At 36.2% G+C, this 19,615-nt stretch overlaps 1 protein-coding gene across 1 annotated transcript in view; it reads right to left on the minus strand.

Annotated features, from left to right (window-relative positions):
* Positions 1-19,615, minus strand: part of SPON1 (spondin 1) — a 205,465-nt gene that overhangs the window by 10,616 nt on the left and 175,234 nt on the right. Inside the window, exons 8-9 of the mRNA XM_064452786.1 lie at positions 1,462-1,663; positions 245-385 (exon numbers count right to left, since the gene is read on the minus strand). Coding sequence (XP_064308856.1) covers positions 245-385; positions 1,462-1,663 — 343 coding nt within the window. The remainder of the gene's footprint in view (positions 1-244; positions 386-1,461; positions 1,664-19,615) is intronic.

Raw genomic sequence — 19,615 nt, forward strand, 5'->3', positions numbered from 1 at the left:
ATACTTAAAAAAAAATCCCCAACTAAGCAGATGCAGCAATTACCAGAAGTAGTAAGACATTTTTAAATTTAAGAAACAGTTTTAGTCCTTTTCTGCCATTATCTTTGTTGTGGATAGTTTAAGGAGTGTAGATTTGGGGGGAAGGGGACAGGAAGGATTGTTTGTTTTGGTTTATGAAGTGGGTTTTTTTGCTTGCTTGAGAATGTTATATATATTTATTTATATTTATATATCTATATTATACCTTGCGTGCAATTCTTTCAATGACAACTCTGGCTACCAGCTTGATAGATCCTCCTTCTGGATCGTAAAATGGACTTTGAGGATGATCTAAGCTTGTAAGCGGCCTGATCTTCTCTTGAGGCACTGTAGGTTTATTAGGAGACTGCAGATAAAAAGAAAAAATATTAAAAAAAGAAAGTAATATGTATTATTAATAATATAATTCATGTGTAGAAATAAAAAATTCTCCAAAATGCTAACTTGGGAAATTCCAATATAAGATGAACTTGGTACATTCATACTTAATGGTAAGGTGTCAGGATTTTTGTCAGGAAGCACTTCTCTAACACTTTGGGATTCAACCCTGAAGCTGTGTTCACAATAAGATATACGCCTTGTCATGTAGTTAGATAACTACATTAATTAAAAAAATTATTCAGCATGCTTCTAGAGCTGCTTTATAACTGGAGAAATTCCTTAGGTTCTAAAGAGACCAGGTCTGAATGAAAAAAAACCAAAACAAACCGTCTTCTGTCATCTGAAAAAATGTGTGGTATGTGGAATATGTGGAATATGCGTGGTAGTTGAGGATGTGGCTAATCTTGCATTAACTTCAGCTGTCTAGACTGTCTGTATAGACCCATAGTGTAGGTACACTTGCCACCTATGGGGACCTAACCCATTCAGTAATTTGTCAAAACCAGGACTTTACCTGAGGATGATGTGAATCTCTTCCTAGACTGAGAGAGTGATGGAGACTGAGAAAATGGAGGATTTTAGAGTCTTGTAGTGATGAGTAGTCCAGAGTTTCAATCCCGGCTGTAAGGAATAGTTAAGTTTTCTGTGCCAAGCAGAAGAGTTGGCATTGGATTGAAACAGTAGAAAACTCAAGTTGATGTGGCTGCTGATGGCACACAGATTTGTACTGAAGGGCTTGGAAACCTTAATGTTTAGTTTTGAGCAAACTAAGTCCTCCATTTATTTAATAGGTTAATAAAATAATATCCCAGGTGAATGCTATATTATCCCATCAATAGTAATGGTCAGGGAATTCAGACACAATGCCTGACAGTAACTGTAGCTAGCATCTGTCCGAATGAGCTGTAATTCATTAGAAGCAAAATTTTTACTAGAGTAGCATAAAGGCCTGTAGGGCATTACCAAGGATCAGATAGCTTTCATTCTACACTGCTTTAAGGTAAGCTTTATGTCTGAATATATTACAAACAGTCCACATACCTCATAAGTAACACCACTGTCTGTGCCAGCATCCCAGGGTATTAAATCCTGAACGACTTTCTGAACCCAGCCACAGTCCTTGGTACAGAGGTCTTCAGCAGAGAGACCTACATTCCAGTCCGGGCTGGGGCCGAGCATGGTGAGGAAGGACATCAGGTGCCGGTGACGATCGACAGAAAACTCAGCAGAGGGAGCAGCTCTCCTGCAAATAGGCCAGCAGAAGACTATTAACAACGGAATTCAAGTTTGCTCTTAGAGGGCAGTGAAACTAGTGCTTCAAACTGGGAAATACTGAACGCTGGCGTGACACTGTGTATCTGGTAGATGGAGATGGAGAAGCAGGACAGTGAGAGGACTCCTGCTCAGAAGTCTGTGTTTTTCATCTCCACGTGCCTTCTGAGAAGAAGCTTTGATATCATTCAAGGAGATTTACAGTCTAATGGTGAGAGAGACGTAGCAATAAAGAGCTGCAGCAGGATGCTTATGACTTAGTCGTATAATAATAATAAAAAAATCTGTCATGACACTTACAAAAATTTGAAGCAAAATACCAGAGAAATACCCTGAGGTTTTGATTGCTGGGACAGTTTTGACACACACACATCCCCCCCGCCTCCCCCCCCCCCCCCCCCCAAAGATAATACAAATTCCAATGCCAAAGTGCTTGGAAGTGCTACTGTGTATATGTGTGCAAAAAAAGCACTCATTAATAGAGTCTTAGTGCTCATGTAAGTGAGAGGTTAATGGCCATTGCCAGCCCTAGAGAGTTCAGCCAAGACTTTTGCAGGTTTCTGCCAGTGTCTGTAAAAGCATCTCTAGTCATCCAGCCTTTGTCAGCCGTTCCCTTAGGAAGCAATCGCGCTGAATCAGGCAATGCTCTGCGATGCTGACGAGCAACTATCACATTCCTGTGCAAATGGAAAATAAAATCAGGCCTGAACTGGAGGTTTCTGTTCACAGTTGAAAACCTGGACCTCCTCATGGCATCTGTCTCATGAGCACCAACAAATGCAAAGTTACTTAAAATATGATTTTGGCAATTCTGCTCTACCAAATACTGGTTTTCTTCACTTACAGACTTGGATCAATACAGAGTCAGGTTAGAGCTGTGGGTTTTTTGTTGATTTGGGTTTTTTTCCTCCAATTTTATGCCAAAATACACTGCTTTATGAGCATTTAAAGTCCATGTTTCGTTTTAAAGTAAGATTATTTTTTTACTGTGCTATTCTTCTTCCATTTTTTTGTTAGATAGCTATATATATAAAATACACATATACTGTTCTTGTCTAGTCATAAGGGGTTTATTCTTCTTACAAATTCCTGTGTCCCTGTAAAAATGCAGCAGTTAATTTGTGTGGTTTTTCTGGCTCATAGCATTCTCAGCACATTAGAAAAACAGAACAGCCCAAAGACAATGATTTTGAGTAGTTATCACGCAGTTTTGTAGAATCATAGAATCATTAAGGTTGGAAAAGACCTAGAGGATTATCAAGTCCAACCGTCAACCCCACACTACCATGTCTTCTAAAATGTAAGACATCTATGTTAGTGTATCCAGTTCTCCTTCAATAGGCAAGTTGCAGAAGTACAGATTTGCTAATGGGTAAAATGTTCTGGCCGCTTCTGTTCCAGAGACTTTAGAAGTTGTTTCTTACTGTCTAAGTTACCTTACATTGACTTAAAGACTCTGAGTAGAACAATTTCTAAGTGTTTGATGACATTAATCCTGCCTTTCCCAGAAAGAGATGCAAATCACTCTTTTTTTTCATGACAGAACTCTGATTTCAGTGGAACAATTTGTCTAATGTAAAGTAATGAAATAATCAATTACATATCAACTTCACTCTGTGAATACGGTATCCTGATGGATTTGTCAAGAACACAGCGGTGATTAGTCTTAAAAAGCCTGGTACCTGGCTTCAATTAGCTGAAGGACTTACTGCATTATAAGTATTTCTGAGAATTCCCTATAGAAATTTTATATTTAAAACACTACACAGAAAAAGTCTTAAAAGTACTTGGTAAAAATAACAACAAGTGATGTGTGTTTGTATATCAGATCTTTATATTAAGAATACGTCTAATACGGACATTGCAGGAATGGAGATGCAGGTGAGCTCTTTCAGGGTTAAAGCAAGGGCGGCATGGAGGTGCTCACTACTGCTCTTGGCACCTGAGCTGGTACTAAGTTAGTTGGTATGTATTGTGTGACATTGCACTTCAATACTCTGTGCACATATGCTCTCAGGAAAGACAAGAGAGGCAGACACAATCGTACTATTTAAAGGCAGAGGGCTGGAAATCACTTGACTGCTTTAGACATGTTATAATGGAAATCTTTTGTCACCTGTTGTTCTTGTGATAGGCACGTACGATTAAGGCTTTGAATGCTTTGTTAGGAAAGTAAATATCAATCATGTTATTAACATAAATCACAATTAATTGTGTATTTAAATTATATCAATATTGAAACTGTGTAAAGGCATGCTTCAGTAGGAGATACTCTTTGCCCACAAGCCTTTGCATGTGTTACATTTTATCGGTAAACCTAGACCTCCCGTAGATTTCCAGTCTCAGAGCACTTCACAAAAATTACCTGTCTTCTGTTCCTTCTTTAAGACCAAGAGGTAGGTTCATGGCCATTATACTGTATCTTATCCCATAACTCTTTAACACAGAAATGTAAAGATTAATAGAGGATGAATGGAACCAGTGTTCCCTTCCTTCCTCCACTCCTGTTCAGACATGTACACAATGCACATACACTTGTTTTTGTTAGCATGATTTAGATCTCCAGCTATAGGGATGCCATATACTGAGCAGCATAAGAAAATGCTCTTTTTTCCCCCTGTTTTTCTTGGTTAGATTTCTGGGGTTTTGGGGTTTGTTTGTGGTTTTTTGTGTGGCTTTTTTTTTTTTTTAAGGTTAAAAGAGTACAAATATGATTTTGCTTTACAAGTTTTTTTCCCTAAGTGACAATCTAGCTGCTCTGCCTGCTGGGGTTGGGGCGGGTTAAGAAAGCCTTTGACAAACCAACAAAAACCTCAACTTGCTGCAGATATATTGTTGAGTATGAATCAATACTGTTGTGGTCTACTGATATCGCCACAAAAGTAACAGAGCATAAATAAGGAAGGTGGTTGTGGAGAGTTACTGGATAGAAATAGTGAAAATAATATTTTGCAGAATAAAACTTGGATGTTACCTTTGATTTAATATTTGATTAGTATATACCTAAAAGGCATAGAAAAAGGCAGCCTAAGTGTGTATTCTTTGTCTCTATGATACTAACTAGCTCAACAAATAAGACCCTTGATAGGGTTGAGTTTGTACCATTAGAATCAATGTGATTTTTTTACTACCAGATGCTATGTGTTCTATATTTGGATAAGAAAGCCATTTGCCTCACCACGCGTAAAGAATCTTCCAGCAACAGAAAAGCCTGTTATAAAAGGGCAGATCTGAACATGAAGAGCATGCATATTTCCACTGCAAAGTGCAGTGTGGTGCAGAGGATCTCTTGCTAGCTGTTAAACTCACCAGGTTGGCTGTTAGAAGTGATTCTAGATGTGGCAGCACAAATGCAAATAAATTTTTTCAAATAAATTAAAACAATGTATTAGACACTTGTTATGCAGCAGTGGAGGAAAAGCCAACAGCCTGAAACATCTCTGGGAAATATTGAATTTGTGCCGTGCTTCACAGTTATCCAAGTTCTGACTTTGGTTGTGGGTAAAAAAGTAATGTTGTGATTAAGTGGACATATTAGAGAGAACAGGAGAGCATAAAACACTAATTGTTATGATAGCTGTTTAAAATTCTAATTCAGGTAGTCTTATATATTTTATTCTGGGGGGAAAAATCTGATTCAGTTCATGGATTTAGTAACTGCATGGAGTGTATGATAGTTTGAAATACCTTAAGCCTCTCCAGGTTTCTTCATAGAGCTGTATTAAGGTATAATTGTCCTAAGCCTATTATAAGAGTCTGGATACTACAGTCATTTGAGTATACCAGGACCTTATCTCTCCTTTGCTAAGGATAACATAGTAGCTTTTCAGATAGGAAGAAAAAAGTGTAAACACAAGAGAAACCACTCCAAGCCTGATAACCGTCGGGGGAGGTAGGTAGAGAGTGCTGTGGGCCACATTACCAATGGTTTAGTGTCAGTTCTAGGTGGTGCTGATGATGTGAAAACGCTTTTCGTTTTTAAGCTGAGAGTTTAGCTGATTACAGAGATCATGAAAACGGTATATTTTAGGGAAATAGTAAATGAATTGCATATTATACCTCTAGTCAGCAAAAGCAACATCCTTCTTTTTCAGAGGCTTACACTACATCACATATACACTTCCCAGGATGAACAATCTATTTATTAATCTTTAGAACTTTTTGCTATTGATACAAATAACATTATGAGCATGGAAACACATTTTACACCCTTGAAGTTCCAAGTCTGCACCTCCTGCCTACCAGCAGCACCTAAACAACATCTGTTTTATTGACTAAACTTCAAAATCATAACATCCTGAGAAGTGCACTAGCTTCAAAGAAAAGAAGACAATAATGATCTAAAATTGAATAGAAAATACTACTCTCCTAGAAGTTTGCAACTAACAGAACAAATCAGATGGCATATTTAGATGGCACATTTATAAGAAAACCATTTATGAAGTGATGCAGAAGAATCAGGACCATTACATGGACAACAAAGTTTTATGCGCAGATATCAACACCTCAACATAAAAAACAGAATTTCAGAGTTGCACAGAAGGCGGGGAAGAATCTTTCTTAAGTTCTGCTTAAATGCAGGACAGGTAAGCACTTAACCTAATGAATAATTTAAACATGTGCATGTCCCAAAAGAGCCAAAGAAAAGATGACTATAGAATAAAAAGAACACCGAGTCAATGAAATTTGACTGACATCCATATAAAAAGTTGAAAAGCACTTTAATGCCAAGCTGTTATTGTCTCTCTGCACCAAATCAGAGGAGGTGACAGTAAGGGTCTGGCTGCAAAAAATTCTTATTCATTTACTTTTTGGACTACAAAAAGGCCTGCATAACAACCTCTTACTTGGTTGTGTGTAAGCTCTTAAAATTAGAATATTGCCTATAACCAGCTAAAAGGGATGGATATGTAACTGCATACACAAATAAGGGCTTATGTCATTACCACTGACATTAAGACCACTAATCAGAATAAAAGCTGTTCCAAAATTAATCTGAGTATTTTTACAAAGCATTACAAAAGAAAGGGACTTTGTGCAGCACATCTTTCAGCTGTTTTTATATTGTCATCTAAATGTACCTGGCATGCTACTTTAGGTAATGGTGATACATTATTCATTAATACACCAGTTATTTGATTTAATACCTCAGAATGGATATACTTTAATGATGTGATTAACAAATGTGAACAAGCTTTCCTCACTGAAAAAAATTCCCAGATATCTCAAGCTAGGACTGCAGTTTCTGAAAACTGCTGATTTTTGTGTGTGTTCTCTGCAGGTTGTCACAAACCAGTTAGGTGTGGTCATCCCAATGGTGTCAACATTTGCTCTTCTTTAGCATATCTTTCTGTCACTTTTTCAATCATTTACTGTGCATTTACAATTAAACCATGATTCAGGAAGCCTTTTGCAATATATGGCATTGCTGCGTTTTATCTAGGCCAGGCTGACTACAAAGCCAAAGGGCTCTCTACCTTGTATGAATTCAGAAAACTTCTGTCTTCTTCACTTCCTAGGAGCTTTGGGGCTACAACTTGTCTACCCAGAGTAATTACAGCTATATTTAAAAGGAAATGCTGTGGGCTGTTGAAGAACACTGTTGCTTTGTACCTCCTTTTCACCTGGCTTATCTACAAAGCCCTGACCATGCCCTGTTTGTCCTGAGAAACAGTGATGAGAGATCAGTTGTTCAAACAGCGTAAGAACCATCACGGCCAGGCTTCTGATGCTTTCCTCTCCCGTTAACAATATCAGATAAACAGCATAGACTTACTTATGAGACTGTTTTGGCAATGAACTTTGCTATCAATTTAGTTTACTCTGAATATTAGATTACAGCAAATATCTCCTTTTAATCTCCTTTTAACAAAAAACACTATGAGGCTATGTAATGGAATATCTACGAAATGCAGCTACTGCTCCAAATTAATTTCAAAGATTTTAAAATAGGATTATCATGCATTTCAAAACCATTTATTTTGCAAATGTCAAAAGCTTGGAACTGCATTTTACATTTCCCCAGTGTAATCTCTGAAGATGTCCAGCGTCTCACCACCTTTATTAATACAACACACATTCCATTTGATTCAGCTTCTGTATCCATCCAACCTACATATGCCTTTTGGTGTCTGGAGATATGAATTAGAGTTAATGGTTAATTATCATTACATTCATAACAATGCAAAGAGATAACAATTGGAAGTTTGAAATTTTGCATATAGATTTCCATTCACTAGAAATTTAAGTGGCAAGTTGTTCCAGTTACTCAGTGAGTATTTACACAAGAATGAGGAGTTAGGATTAGTAAGTAGACATAAAGTTGCGTGAAAATAATTCATACATGATTACTCACAAAATTATAAAGGGAAATTATTTTGGCTTAAGAAAAGGCAACAGATGGTTCGGAAATAACCATAAAACAGTAACTACCAATGGGAGGAACATGTAAAGAAAACAAAAGGAAGGACAGAATGGGATGAGTAAGTTTGATTTAATTGGATGGCCATTAATTTCCATGAACAATTAGTATAACGTCCTTGCAGTGATTGTTCTTAGTTATATCTTTTCTGTGTTGTAATACCCAACTTTTTAACTTGCCTAGTGACATTTGCATTTTAAATAGAAAGTAAATGGTAAGTGATAGAAAATGGAACTGCCATATGTGCTTGCTCTGACAAAAAAAAAATGTTCGATACAAATTTTTTTTTCTTTTCCAACAAACACATATGTTCTTCCTTACTTTTTTGAGACTGAATTATGAGTTTCTTAGTGTGGGTGTCAGACCATCTGTCAAACAATGAAGTTTCCCTAAGTCTCAATAACACACATAACACTTAAGACATTAATTCTTTTTATAAACATGATGTAGTTTTGTGATTAGGCATTTTTAGTGAATACTTAATAAATGTATATAACTATAAATGCAAAAACTCAGGGAAACGTGGTACTTCACAATAACATGTGACTTTATGCTAGGAGAGGTACAGATTTTTGGCCTTGTGCTGCTAGTATACAACCCAGCATTATTTAGTTTTGTTTCCTGTGAAAAATAAGAGACTATGTTATTTTCCCATTTACATGGAGCTCTGTAGAGCCATTAAAATAGAGTACCAAGTTGCAAGGACAGTGTATGGTGTTGGGTTTACTCATTCCTGTTAAGTTCCTAAATTATTGACAAAATGGAAAGTCATATGATTAAAGATTTTATCTTATATTAATTATCCAAATATATACATGCACTTTTGAGCTCAATCACACCGATTTCAAATTTAGATGAATTATAAAAACTGGTAAAAAAGCCAATTATTTTATATGGATTTTAAAAACATGTTTTGTCTGAGATTTACTTCAAGTAGTTCTTTTGGATTTGGTGAAACAAATATTTCTGCTTTTTGGATAAAATTTAGAACTTATAGTAAAAATCCCTAAAAACACTAGGAAGATTTTCCGTTTTCAATGTGAAACCATAAATTTACCATTTAGATCTAGTTCTTGTGTGAAAGCTTTAATTTTGAAATCAAAGCCTTTTAACAAAAGTGTTTTGATTAGCTCTGCTGATGCATAAACTGCTCTTTCAACATAAATTACTCCTGCATGCAGCTGTCAGGAGTTTACTGACACTTCTGTGGAACTTCCAAAGTACTTCAAGTCATACAGGCAGGGATCACCTCATGGTTTGGGGAAAATGGTGGTCCTTAAGACGGCACATCAACAGTGTGGAGGAATGGTATACCATGGAAAGGAAGGGTATACCACAGGAAGTTTTCAGACCTAAAATACAGTTTAACCATTAGCCAAATACAAAGCTGGAGCACTCAGAATTGTTTTGCAGTTCCAGAGAGATTTAATTATTTGCCTTCATGTTATCAAAAATCACAACTGACTTTTTCTCTACATATTTTTTCATTCATCAGATTGTCTTTTATGCATTACTATTTCTGATTGGACCAGGGATAGAATTCTTCAATTTTTGACAATATTAAACTTCACTGGATTAATCCCAGCTATCTATAAATTCATAAAAGGAGAAAATAGCTGGGCTAGACGTACCATCATGTTGCCATAGAAACAAACAACTCTGGCCTTCTCATTCCTCTCATTTTGTATACAAAATATCCAAACTTTGAAAATGTTTCCTAGTACTATGCTGTCATTTTGTGGAAGGAAACTTCATTTACATCTGGATTGACAGATATTGGCTCCTACCCTGTTTTAGGATAGACAGCACAATGTGACAGCGGGAGAAAAAAGTGGGGGGAAAGAAACCCTCCAGAGATTTACAGAAATAAAAAGTAAAGACACACATGCCGTAGTGGCACTATTGAAATAAAATGTTGTCATGCAAGAATAAAATTATATACTTTATAGAATACTATATTTGGGGGTGGCAGGAAGCAACAGAAATCTTTGCAGGCTGTCATCATGTTCTATTCCTGGGATGCATGTCATCAAACTACTTAAGCTAATATGACTTTTAACTACAAGGCTCAAGTAGTACATCCACGCAGGTAAAAGATTACACTTAAAAAGCACAGAGCTACCAGAACATGGTATTTTTATTTTTTTTAATGACTATATCTCTTTGCAGTAGTAGATACCATAGAAGGCCTAGAGAATTCTGCAAGAAATTACTGTTACTACTGCAGCTTATGACTAACTAGATATTTTAAAAGTCCAAAGCCAGAAATAGTATTAAAATTACGCTCCTGTTCCCTTGTGAGCAGTTGACCATGAAACCTGAGTTTTTAAAGACAAAGTATTTTCATCATCACCGCATAACAAATACTCTGCAAGAAAGCATTTTTTTCCATAGAGGTCTATAGCAGGAAATCTCATCCAAAAAATTGAGTACATAAACCCGAACAAGATACTTACTTTAACTGACTTGCTGGCATTTCTTCTACAGATAAAGTCTTTTTCCTCTGAGAACTGGCTTCTTTTTGCCTTTGTTATATTTCCCATGAAAGTTTTTACTTTAAAGAAGTTAGTTTCTAAGAAAATAGGTTGAAATTTGGCCATTCCTTAGTTTTTACTTGTAATTAAGGTAAGGAAAATATCATTTAGTGTGGAATCACTGGAGAGTGAGCGTTTCACATTTACATCTGTCTATGTGTTATATAAACTCAGGTCCTGATTACTTCTTGCAAGAGTAATACTGTTGGCCATGACGTAGTGTGCAAATGCCAATTCCTATGTGCTGCTTTCTTCCACTTCTTCCTGCACTTTCATCAAAATATCTCACTTTTAACTATTACGGATTGTTTTGCAATCCAAAGGGCTTCAATTTGAAACTGTTTCCCCCATCAGTCAGAGCTCTGCATTCTGATTCTGTTATCACTGCATTTTACTGGCTTCCATAGTGGAAGCTTTCACAAAAATTTTGTTCATCCATTTATGCTTTACAAGGCATCTCAAATACGGTCAGTTTCTGAAGAAATAATGAGCTACCAGATGTTAATAAGTGATCGTAGGTATGCTGAGATCTCTGTACATTCATTAAACTTGGTCAGATGTGGATGAGTTTTTCAAGTCATTGATAATCAAGTCATTTTTCCAAAGCATGGCAATAAAAGACCTTCATAGATAAACGGCTATTATAACATTTTTAAGCATAAGTAAAACATTGTATTTTCCTCTAACTTGGTATGAAAATTTCAATCTGAATATTTAACATGTAAAGTTAAACCATTTGAAAACAAGGTATTATAATCAGTATTGTACAAAGTGAACTATAATTGATACATAACGTTTCCCACATTTTGCACTTGTTTAAAAAAATGAAACCATTGGTCAAATCCACTCAGACAAGAAAATGATTGAGCATGCTGTTTTCCTCTGTTCAGACAAATTCTGAAATCACTTTCTACTATTCTGTGCCAGCAATGAATTGTAATGTGTGTAATGACACCGCGCAGCATCCCGTATGAGCACAGAGGGACAAGTATAGTATGCGTTAGTCGAAATCAGAGGTGCACTTCTGTGGTGAATTTTCCTTTGTGCTTTGGTTCATATCCTGGAGGAATCTTGAGTGCAGACCTGATTTCTTTCCGATCAATCTAGCCTGGAGCTTTTTTCCTGCACTCCCGCTGCCGACAGGCAGCCGTGCTCTATGCAATTAGTGCGGCTGCCACCCAAAGCAACCTCCCATCCCCAGAATGAGTCACGTCCTCAGCACTGCTTCACTACAGATCTGCTCCTGTTGCAGCATATTTCTCACAGATGTAGATAGCTTAGGTAGCTATTCATTATGAAGACTGTTCATGGTTATAAATACATACACTATAGAGTATATAATGCTTTCACCATAGAACTAAAGTAGGGTTTTGGGTTTAGACAAGACAAACCTCATACAAAATCTTTTAAAAATACTCTCAGAGCCCCTATTTAAGGCAAAATATGGGCCATACAATACAACATTATAACTTTTGTTCTTATAAAAGCATATCTGTACTTGAAGAGAGCCACTTAGGGAATTAAAAAATACTTTAAAGCATCTCAAAATTTAAATCAACTTATCTTTCAAGAGAGGAGCACATCATAATTCTTCAGCAAAAAACCTCACCTATTTTCTTTCAGGATAACATAAATCCAGTTAAATGTCAAATCTAACCACATTTCATTCATCCCACTTCATTACAATGGCAAGTCACTGAGAAAACATTTGTAACTCAGACATTTCATCAGCCTATTCCTTGTTTCAATCCTTCCTGCTTTAGCTACTAGCAATTTTATATCCTTTAATGTTCAGTTGTTCATGATGACTTGTTATCAGTGAGAGAGGCTTGTACAAACTTAATTGTTCCTTTGCTGGAAGTTTTATTTTCGTGGATGCAGCTGTTACTGATTGAAAGTCATGTTATTGTGAATTCAGTGCACTACGGGTACCGTAATGTTGCTGTTACAATGGCAACGACTAGTTTGGTTTTTGTGGCTGACTTCCCAACCATGTGTTAGCCAAGTAATGTTCACACTACTCTAGTCAAAGATCTGTTCTTATTGTAAACTATTAGCTGCAGTTAACACCACAAACTATTTTTCCTCCTAAGAAACCCTAAAATGGTCATTAAGGTTTGCTTCAGGTAACAATCTGACACTGTCTTAGTATGAAAGCTATTTAAGCTTCATTTGTAATCAGTTATTCTTTCTGAACTGTTCGTGCTATCCACTTTACTGTACTCTCACAAATCATATTTACATAACTACTCACATGAGGAAGGTCAAATGCATGAAATTGTCCCACATACTTAATTAATAGTTACACACCAAAGAAATTATTTGTAGCTTAGCTTTGGAGTAAATCAGCTAACATTAATGACATTGCCATGCACGCTGACAGAAGAATTTATCTGCAGTATAGGTATTAATTGATTTTTCTTTTAAGAAAATAATCTAAAATTGAAGTGAGTAAAGATCGTGTCTCTGTGGAGCCTTACAGTACTGTTATGCTGCTTCTGCAGTAGTACTGATATTAATTTTATAATGTATGCTATATAATGATTCAATATGTAATATGTTCTGCAAGGGCCATACTATTCACAGTTCTACTGTATTAAAGGAAGGAAAATGTCTTTCAAAAAGCTGTTGTAACATCAAAACATTATTGGTGTCCAAAATAGCATCTTTTTTTTTAGAACAGGACTCTGAGCTTCTCTGTGTGCACCTTTTACTCCCTGGCATCCTAAACCCAGAGCCACCAAAGTTCCGCTGTATCACAAACACTCTGAAGTCACCAGGTTACACCCACAGTATAACAAAGAGTTGCCCATGTGACCTACATTATTTTATTTTAATTAAAATAATGTGCCAGCCCTTCATATGCCTTCACCTTTTCCTCACCTTTTCACCTTTTCTGTTATAGTAACAGAGACAACTACACTCACTTTTCTCTATGAAAATAAACTTAAAGGTAATGTATGTCACAAAGTGTTCAATGGGTTAAATGCAGCTATGGAAGGATATATACACTTCTAAGGCAAGAAAATATCTGAACCTTTCTTTCTTAAAAGTACAGAGGAAGTGGAAGATAAATGTAGCATTCAACCAATTAGGGGGAAATGTCTAACAAGGATGCAAGAAAAATGAGCATTCTAAGGAATATAAGAAGTAGCAATAAATAATAAGCTTCCATATTTCTATATGACCCTCTGCAGACTCTTAGTCACACTCGGTGAAATTACACATGCATGAGTTATTTTTCGAATCATTAGGTGAAACAGTGTTTATAAGCAATTTGTATAATCAAATGTTAATGATATACAGTGGATAGATGATTAAAGGATTATGATATGAGCTATTCTTATCACTTTGGAAGAAACAACAAAATTTAAACTATGCCCATTACAGCTGGTTAATTGCAGTTCAGTCTGTATTTTGCCAGTCGGAATGCCAGTTAAACCCAAATACAAGGGTGAGTGTTCTTTTTTTAATTCTCAGATGGGTAGTCTGAGGACTTGATTAATTAAGCAACTGAATAATTTACTCATTTATGATGTAAATTTTTATGAATTACATTCTGATACTGATATCAGCTATTTATGGACAGTGCATTGCATGGCAGGATAAGAAATAATTTCAGCATTCTTAATGGGATAGGAAAAGAGTCACAAAGCTGAAAGTGAGCAACTAATCTCAGAATTTGCTCACCTAGGCATGACACAAAAAAAAACTTTCGTGACTACATAATATTTTAAAAGAACTAAAGGCATAATTTCTTTTCATATTAAATATTTTAAGTGGATGGAGAGGAATGGGGATGACTGCAAAATTCAAAACCTCATCTTCTCTACTGAAGTTGATTAAAGAAAATTAGTAGGTACTTTTCAATAAATTTTAGTTTGTATGCTATGAGGAGTTTAGTGTGGTACTTGTGATTAATTCTATCAGCCATTAATATGATGCTCTAGGAAGACTAATTCACATAATTAACTTACAGACATTGTCACGTCTCTGCTCTCTAGGGCTCTGGGCATTTCATTATTTTTTATCTAAAGCCTCTCTGTTATCAAAGCTGAAAGGTGCATTGATTTGAATCTTCCCCTCTCAATGCTGATTAATATAGATTTAGTAGACAACAGCATTTGGCTCTGACATTGGGATTCTGAGCTGCACACAACAAACCTCTGGCTCCAGAGGAAAACAGTACGAGAGGATTTCCGTTCGGGTTTGGTGCAGAGGTGCGTCCCTGCTGAACCAGGTGGTGGCAGCAAGTTAATGAGACATGCAGCACATCCTCTTGCTGGCACAGAGCATCCCCGGGATAACGGCTGTGCAAACAGGTGGGTTAATTTTATAATGACACGACTAAATGGACCATATTTTGGTTATGCGGATTTCCTAAAGAGTTAAACAAACACTTTTGGTTCTCCTTAACTCATGTACATTCCATCCCTACAGAAAGCGTAGCATACCCTGCAGAAAGTGAAAGCATTTCTAGAAAGGTCACTTAAGGTCCATTTATAGCATCTAGGCATATATACAAGGTGGTTTTATTTTGGTGCATTCGAGCAGCAGCTGATGCAAGACTTGGCAGCACAGGTGTCAGTGTGGGTGTGTGCCAGGGACTATGAACACATGTTGGGGGCTAACCTGGTCTGAAGGCTGCACAACTGCACCTTCTCTGCTCTTTGTGTTTGACTGGCTCAGCTGCCCCAGACCTGTGCTGCTGTCACACATAATTTCAGCACATACCAACCCTATCTGAAATGCTTTAAAAAATGTAGCTGGCATAAACTGCTTAGTTATTTAACCTTAACATTTATAATAATTAACTGCAGTGAACCATGTCAAAATTAAAACAAGATACAAGCAAATAAGCAGGTTGTTGAACTAGCTTGGTTTTACCAAAAGTAGAGGCAACAAGTAAACAAGGAGAAAAAAGCGCTTTTTTTTCCCCCCGGTAAGATCAGGGATCGAGGCCATGAAACTACTCTGTGCATCTGTTTCTTTTTCCTCCACCAGTCTGCGCATTAAGCTCTCCAAAACAAATTACTCCAAATGTAGATAGCACAAGAAGGTACCGATTTTGGATATAGCCCATAAATATCTTTTAATATAGCTCTTATTGAAGGAGTAATACCAGCTTTAGCTGTGGCATATGTGCACATACATTTTATCCACACAGGCAGTTTAGAAAGAAATAGATAATTTACACAGATGGATAGGTAAATCAAATTCTCAAATTCTGCAGATAGGTATAAAGAGCAATTACATAAATCCTTTTAAAGATAATTTCTGAAAGATTTTCAGAAAATCTAAAAAAGATTCCTCAAATAACATATTTATTTTATAGGACAACACAGAAGGAAATGTCTACCTGAAATCTTAATCCTAAAAACCTACTCCATTTATTATGAATGTAATGCAAATGTATGTAATTTTGTCCTTTTTCCCGCATAGAGAAATTAAGCAAGTAATGGAAAATTGATTTCAACTAGATCTAAGCAAATTATCATTTACTTTAAAAATCCATTTCTGGATGAATAGAAACATTGTTTCTTAAGTCAAATTCAGTAAATATCAGTCAAAAAAGGGAGACAAATCTAAGTGTTTTCTTTTCCAAAATTTACCTAATTCATGCATTCTATTTTAAGTAATGTGAACGTGTTAAAAAAAAAAAAAGGCTAAAAACCTGGAAATGGAACAAAATATTTTTGTTGGCCAGGAACAGTCTCTGTTCCAAGGCAGCCAGGAAACTGAAAAACCTATCATCATTGCATAAATGCCACAAAATAAAGACAGAGTGATTTCTGATTAATGAGATCATGTAACCAATCTGTATTTATTCCACACATTCCCCTTCCCCAGCTTACAAAGCTGGTTAACTCACTGTTTACCAAACATTTTAGCTATTAATCTCCTTCAGAGCACTCTGCTGTCTCTCCTCTCTTTCCTTGAGGGGCAAATCATAGTGATTTCTTTCCTTCTCTAGCTAATAAATATTTAATTGTTCCATGCAAAATAGCAAGGCTTGAGCTAGAACAACACGAGATGTGATAGTAAAGGGCTCTCACTGTGTAGGTTGCTGGTTTGAATTTTACATTCAGAAGTAGGTGATACCATTCAAGTTCTGTCAGGAGGAAAGGAGAATTAAACCTAGACCTTCCAAGTACCAGGAGAGTCAAATTCATATTGGGGATACCCTTTATTTTGCTGACCATATGTGTGTATAGCTAACTTAAAAGGTACACCCGAAGGTCAGGCTCTTACTGATAAAACAGGCAGGGCAACAAGTAAAATTTGGAAGTTAATATGGTTTAGTTGGCATCTGTTGCCTAATAGAGGTCTTCTCCCCCTTTTGAAAATATAGTCAGCTTTAGGAACGCTGAAAGTTGGTTGTATTTTTATGCATTTAGTGATGTTGCTAGTAGCTATTTAGGCATGTAAACATTTCAGGAACTGAAAGTTTGAGAATTAGGTGTTTACAGCAAATGGTTGCCTAAATGCCTTCCAATGTCCTTTTGTAAATTAGCCTCTCCGTGAACCTCGCAAAACTTGCAACATGTGAGAAGGTCAACAGAGAGGTTCAGGAACACATCATCTTTACATGGCTAATATTTATGCTTCAGCTTTCTGCCATCTGATGAAACTGATTAGATAATATCAGTAACATTAATGTAGTCACAAATTGTTATTAAAGCTGTTTTCACTGCTGAAGACTTCTTTCAAGCATGCAGCTGTATACATAACCTTGGGTAGCTTTACAGAAGGATATTTATCAGTGAGACAGCACCACATTAAGTCTGTGTGAGTTGTAAAGAGTAGAATATCAGACACAGTAAACTGAGATATTTAACAATGAAGCGTAAGATGAGGAGAGGGAGTTATTTTATTACATTTCAGAAGACAGTAAAGAGTTCCATTTCTAGCTTAAGTGGTTCTCCATCTAACATTTAATTAATCATTCAATGGTCTAAATATGGAGGCTGCTTTAAGGAAGAGAAGTTTTGTGGGCACAAGAATAGCAGAAAAATCACAGTGAACTAAAAAAAAGCAAAAATTAAAAACTGTAAGTAAAAAAGAAGTGAAGTGTAAAACCCCAAAGAGATGGAATTCCCTACTTATCTGTGGCTTGGCTTTTGATTCCCAAATGCTGTGTCGAAGACTTATTGATCGTAGCAAAATCACTGCAGGATCAAAACATACAACAAATGTTTTTTGCTCAAAATGTGACAGAAGAATTCTGGAAGAAAGCAAAGATTGAAGGAGCTTTTGTTCAAGAACAAAGGAAGGAAATGCAAAAAAAGTATGTCAGCATTTTTTTTTTCTCCAGCTAGTATGATCCATCAGCTCTAATGTATTTCGGATCAGAGCATTTCTGTGTTTCCTATCACATTTCTATAAAATACTCTTAGTTTGATTTCTGGAACAGTTTACTTTGTTGCCCAGTTTAGTCATAGTATTTATCTCAATGCTGAAAACGATACTTGGGAATATCCTGTTCCATTTTTTTTGATATCCTCCTTGCAAGCCAGGAAAAACAGCCCTAATAACGTTGTAGTCAGAGGAAAGATATCAAAGATATGTAAAACTTGAAATGGAAGGGGATTGATGGGATAATTTTTAAGGGATGATGAGGTAACCATACAAACTTATAAAGTGTTTGGACTAACTAATTCTATGCATCTGCAGTGTAAAGGAATAGGCCTCCTTTTCTGCTAGGCTTCACTTTTGAGTGCTTAGTGGAGTATTTTCAGGTAATCTCTGAATAAATGGGGAAGAGCTGCTTAAATGGATGAGAAAAAGAGTAAGCTCTGCACACAGTCAAGAGGCAGAGGAAAACCATAGGACCATGACTACTCACACAAACAGCACGGAAAGATGAAATGGAAACAGGAGAGACATAAGGAAGGAGGGGATAATTTTCCAACTTCAAATAGTTCAGAATTATAATAAAGAAAAATGCCTCTCACTTTGATATGCATCGTTTGTAACTAACAGTGGACTGAGGTTGTATAAAGGTTGGAAAGCAGTAGTAGTTTTGCATAAAAGAAAATAAATGAGAGGAATATGAAAAGTAATGCTTGTGAATATTTCAGAAAATCCTAAACTTTTAATGTTAGCTACTCTCACTATGCTATTGTCCTAGAAAAAAATACCTTGAACTTTTGCACTCAAATATATTGTCTATAGGTTGATCTACTAAGCCTAAAATAATTAAACTGAAAAAAAAATTAATAATTAGAAAATACATGGTTTGCTTAGTAATAATTACGGTCATACTGCTGGAGACCCCTATCCAAACATATTCTTTCTCCTAGCTAGGGCTGAAGACTGAAACTCTGGCAGGAAAGGAATGGGAAATAGGCAGCTAATTTATGCAGGGAAATGAGGTTGTCTTGTCAGTTTTTTAGAATCTGAAAGGTTTTAGGACAGACAATTAAAGCTACTTTTTCAGTTATTTTTTTTTAAATCAATATTTCTTTTTTATGTATCAGGAAAAGCCAACATAAACACATGAAAATACTTTGAAAGACACACTATCTGTAGCAGTACTTAATAATTTATAAAGGACCAGGTGTCTAATAATGGAATACATGACATACTTGAGAATAATTTCCATCCTACGTCTGCTCTGTGTTTGTATTTATCGTTGTTTGACTCTATGTGCATGGAAGTCTATATTCCACAGTGTTGCATAGGGCTGAATGCTATCCTGGTTTACAGGAACTACAAAAAGGTGATTAGACACACGAATTACCAGTCAAATATTTCTCCCTTTGCCTATATTAAGAAAGAGACATATATTTACACTGGACATATTTCTAAGATGTCAGAAACTACCCAAAGAGATGTCTGTTCATGTGTGACTCCTGTCCAACTATCCATTTTCAGTTCCACACTTTCTTTCACAGGGCTGAGCACTGTATAGTGAAATGGTATTCCTTGTCCTGATGTGGTGTCTTGGCTTGGACATCCTGCCATT

Source organism: Phalacrocorax carbo, chromosome 5 (genome assembly GCF_963921805.1).
Source record: "Phalacrocorax carbo chromosome 5, bPhaCar2.1, whole genome shotgun sequence".
In the NCBI taxonomy this organism is placed as follows: Eukaryota; Metazoa; Chordata; class Aves; order Suliformes; family Phalacrocoracidae; genus Phalacrocorax; species Phalacrocorax carbo.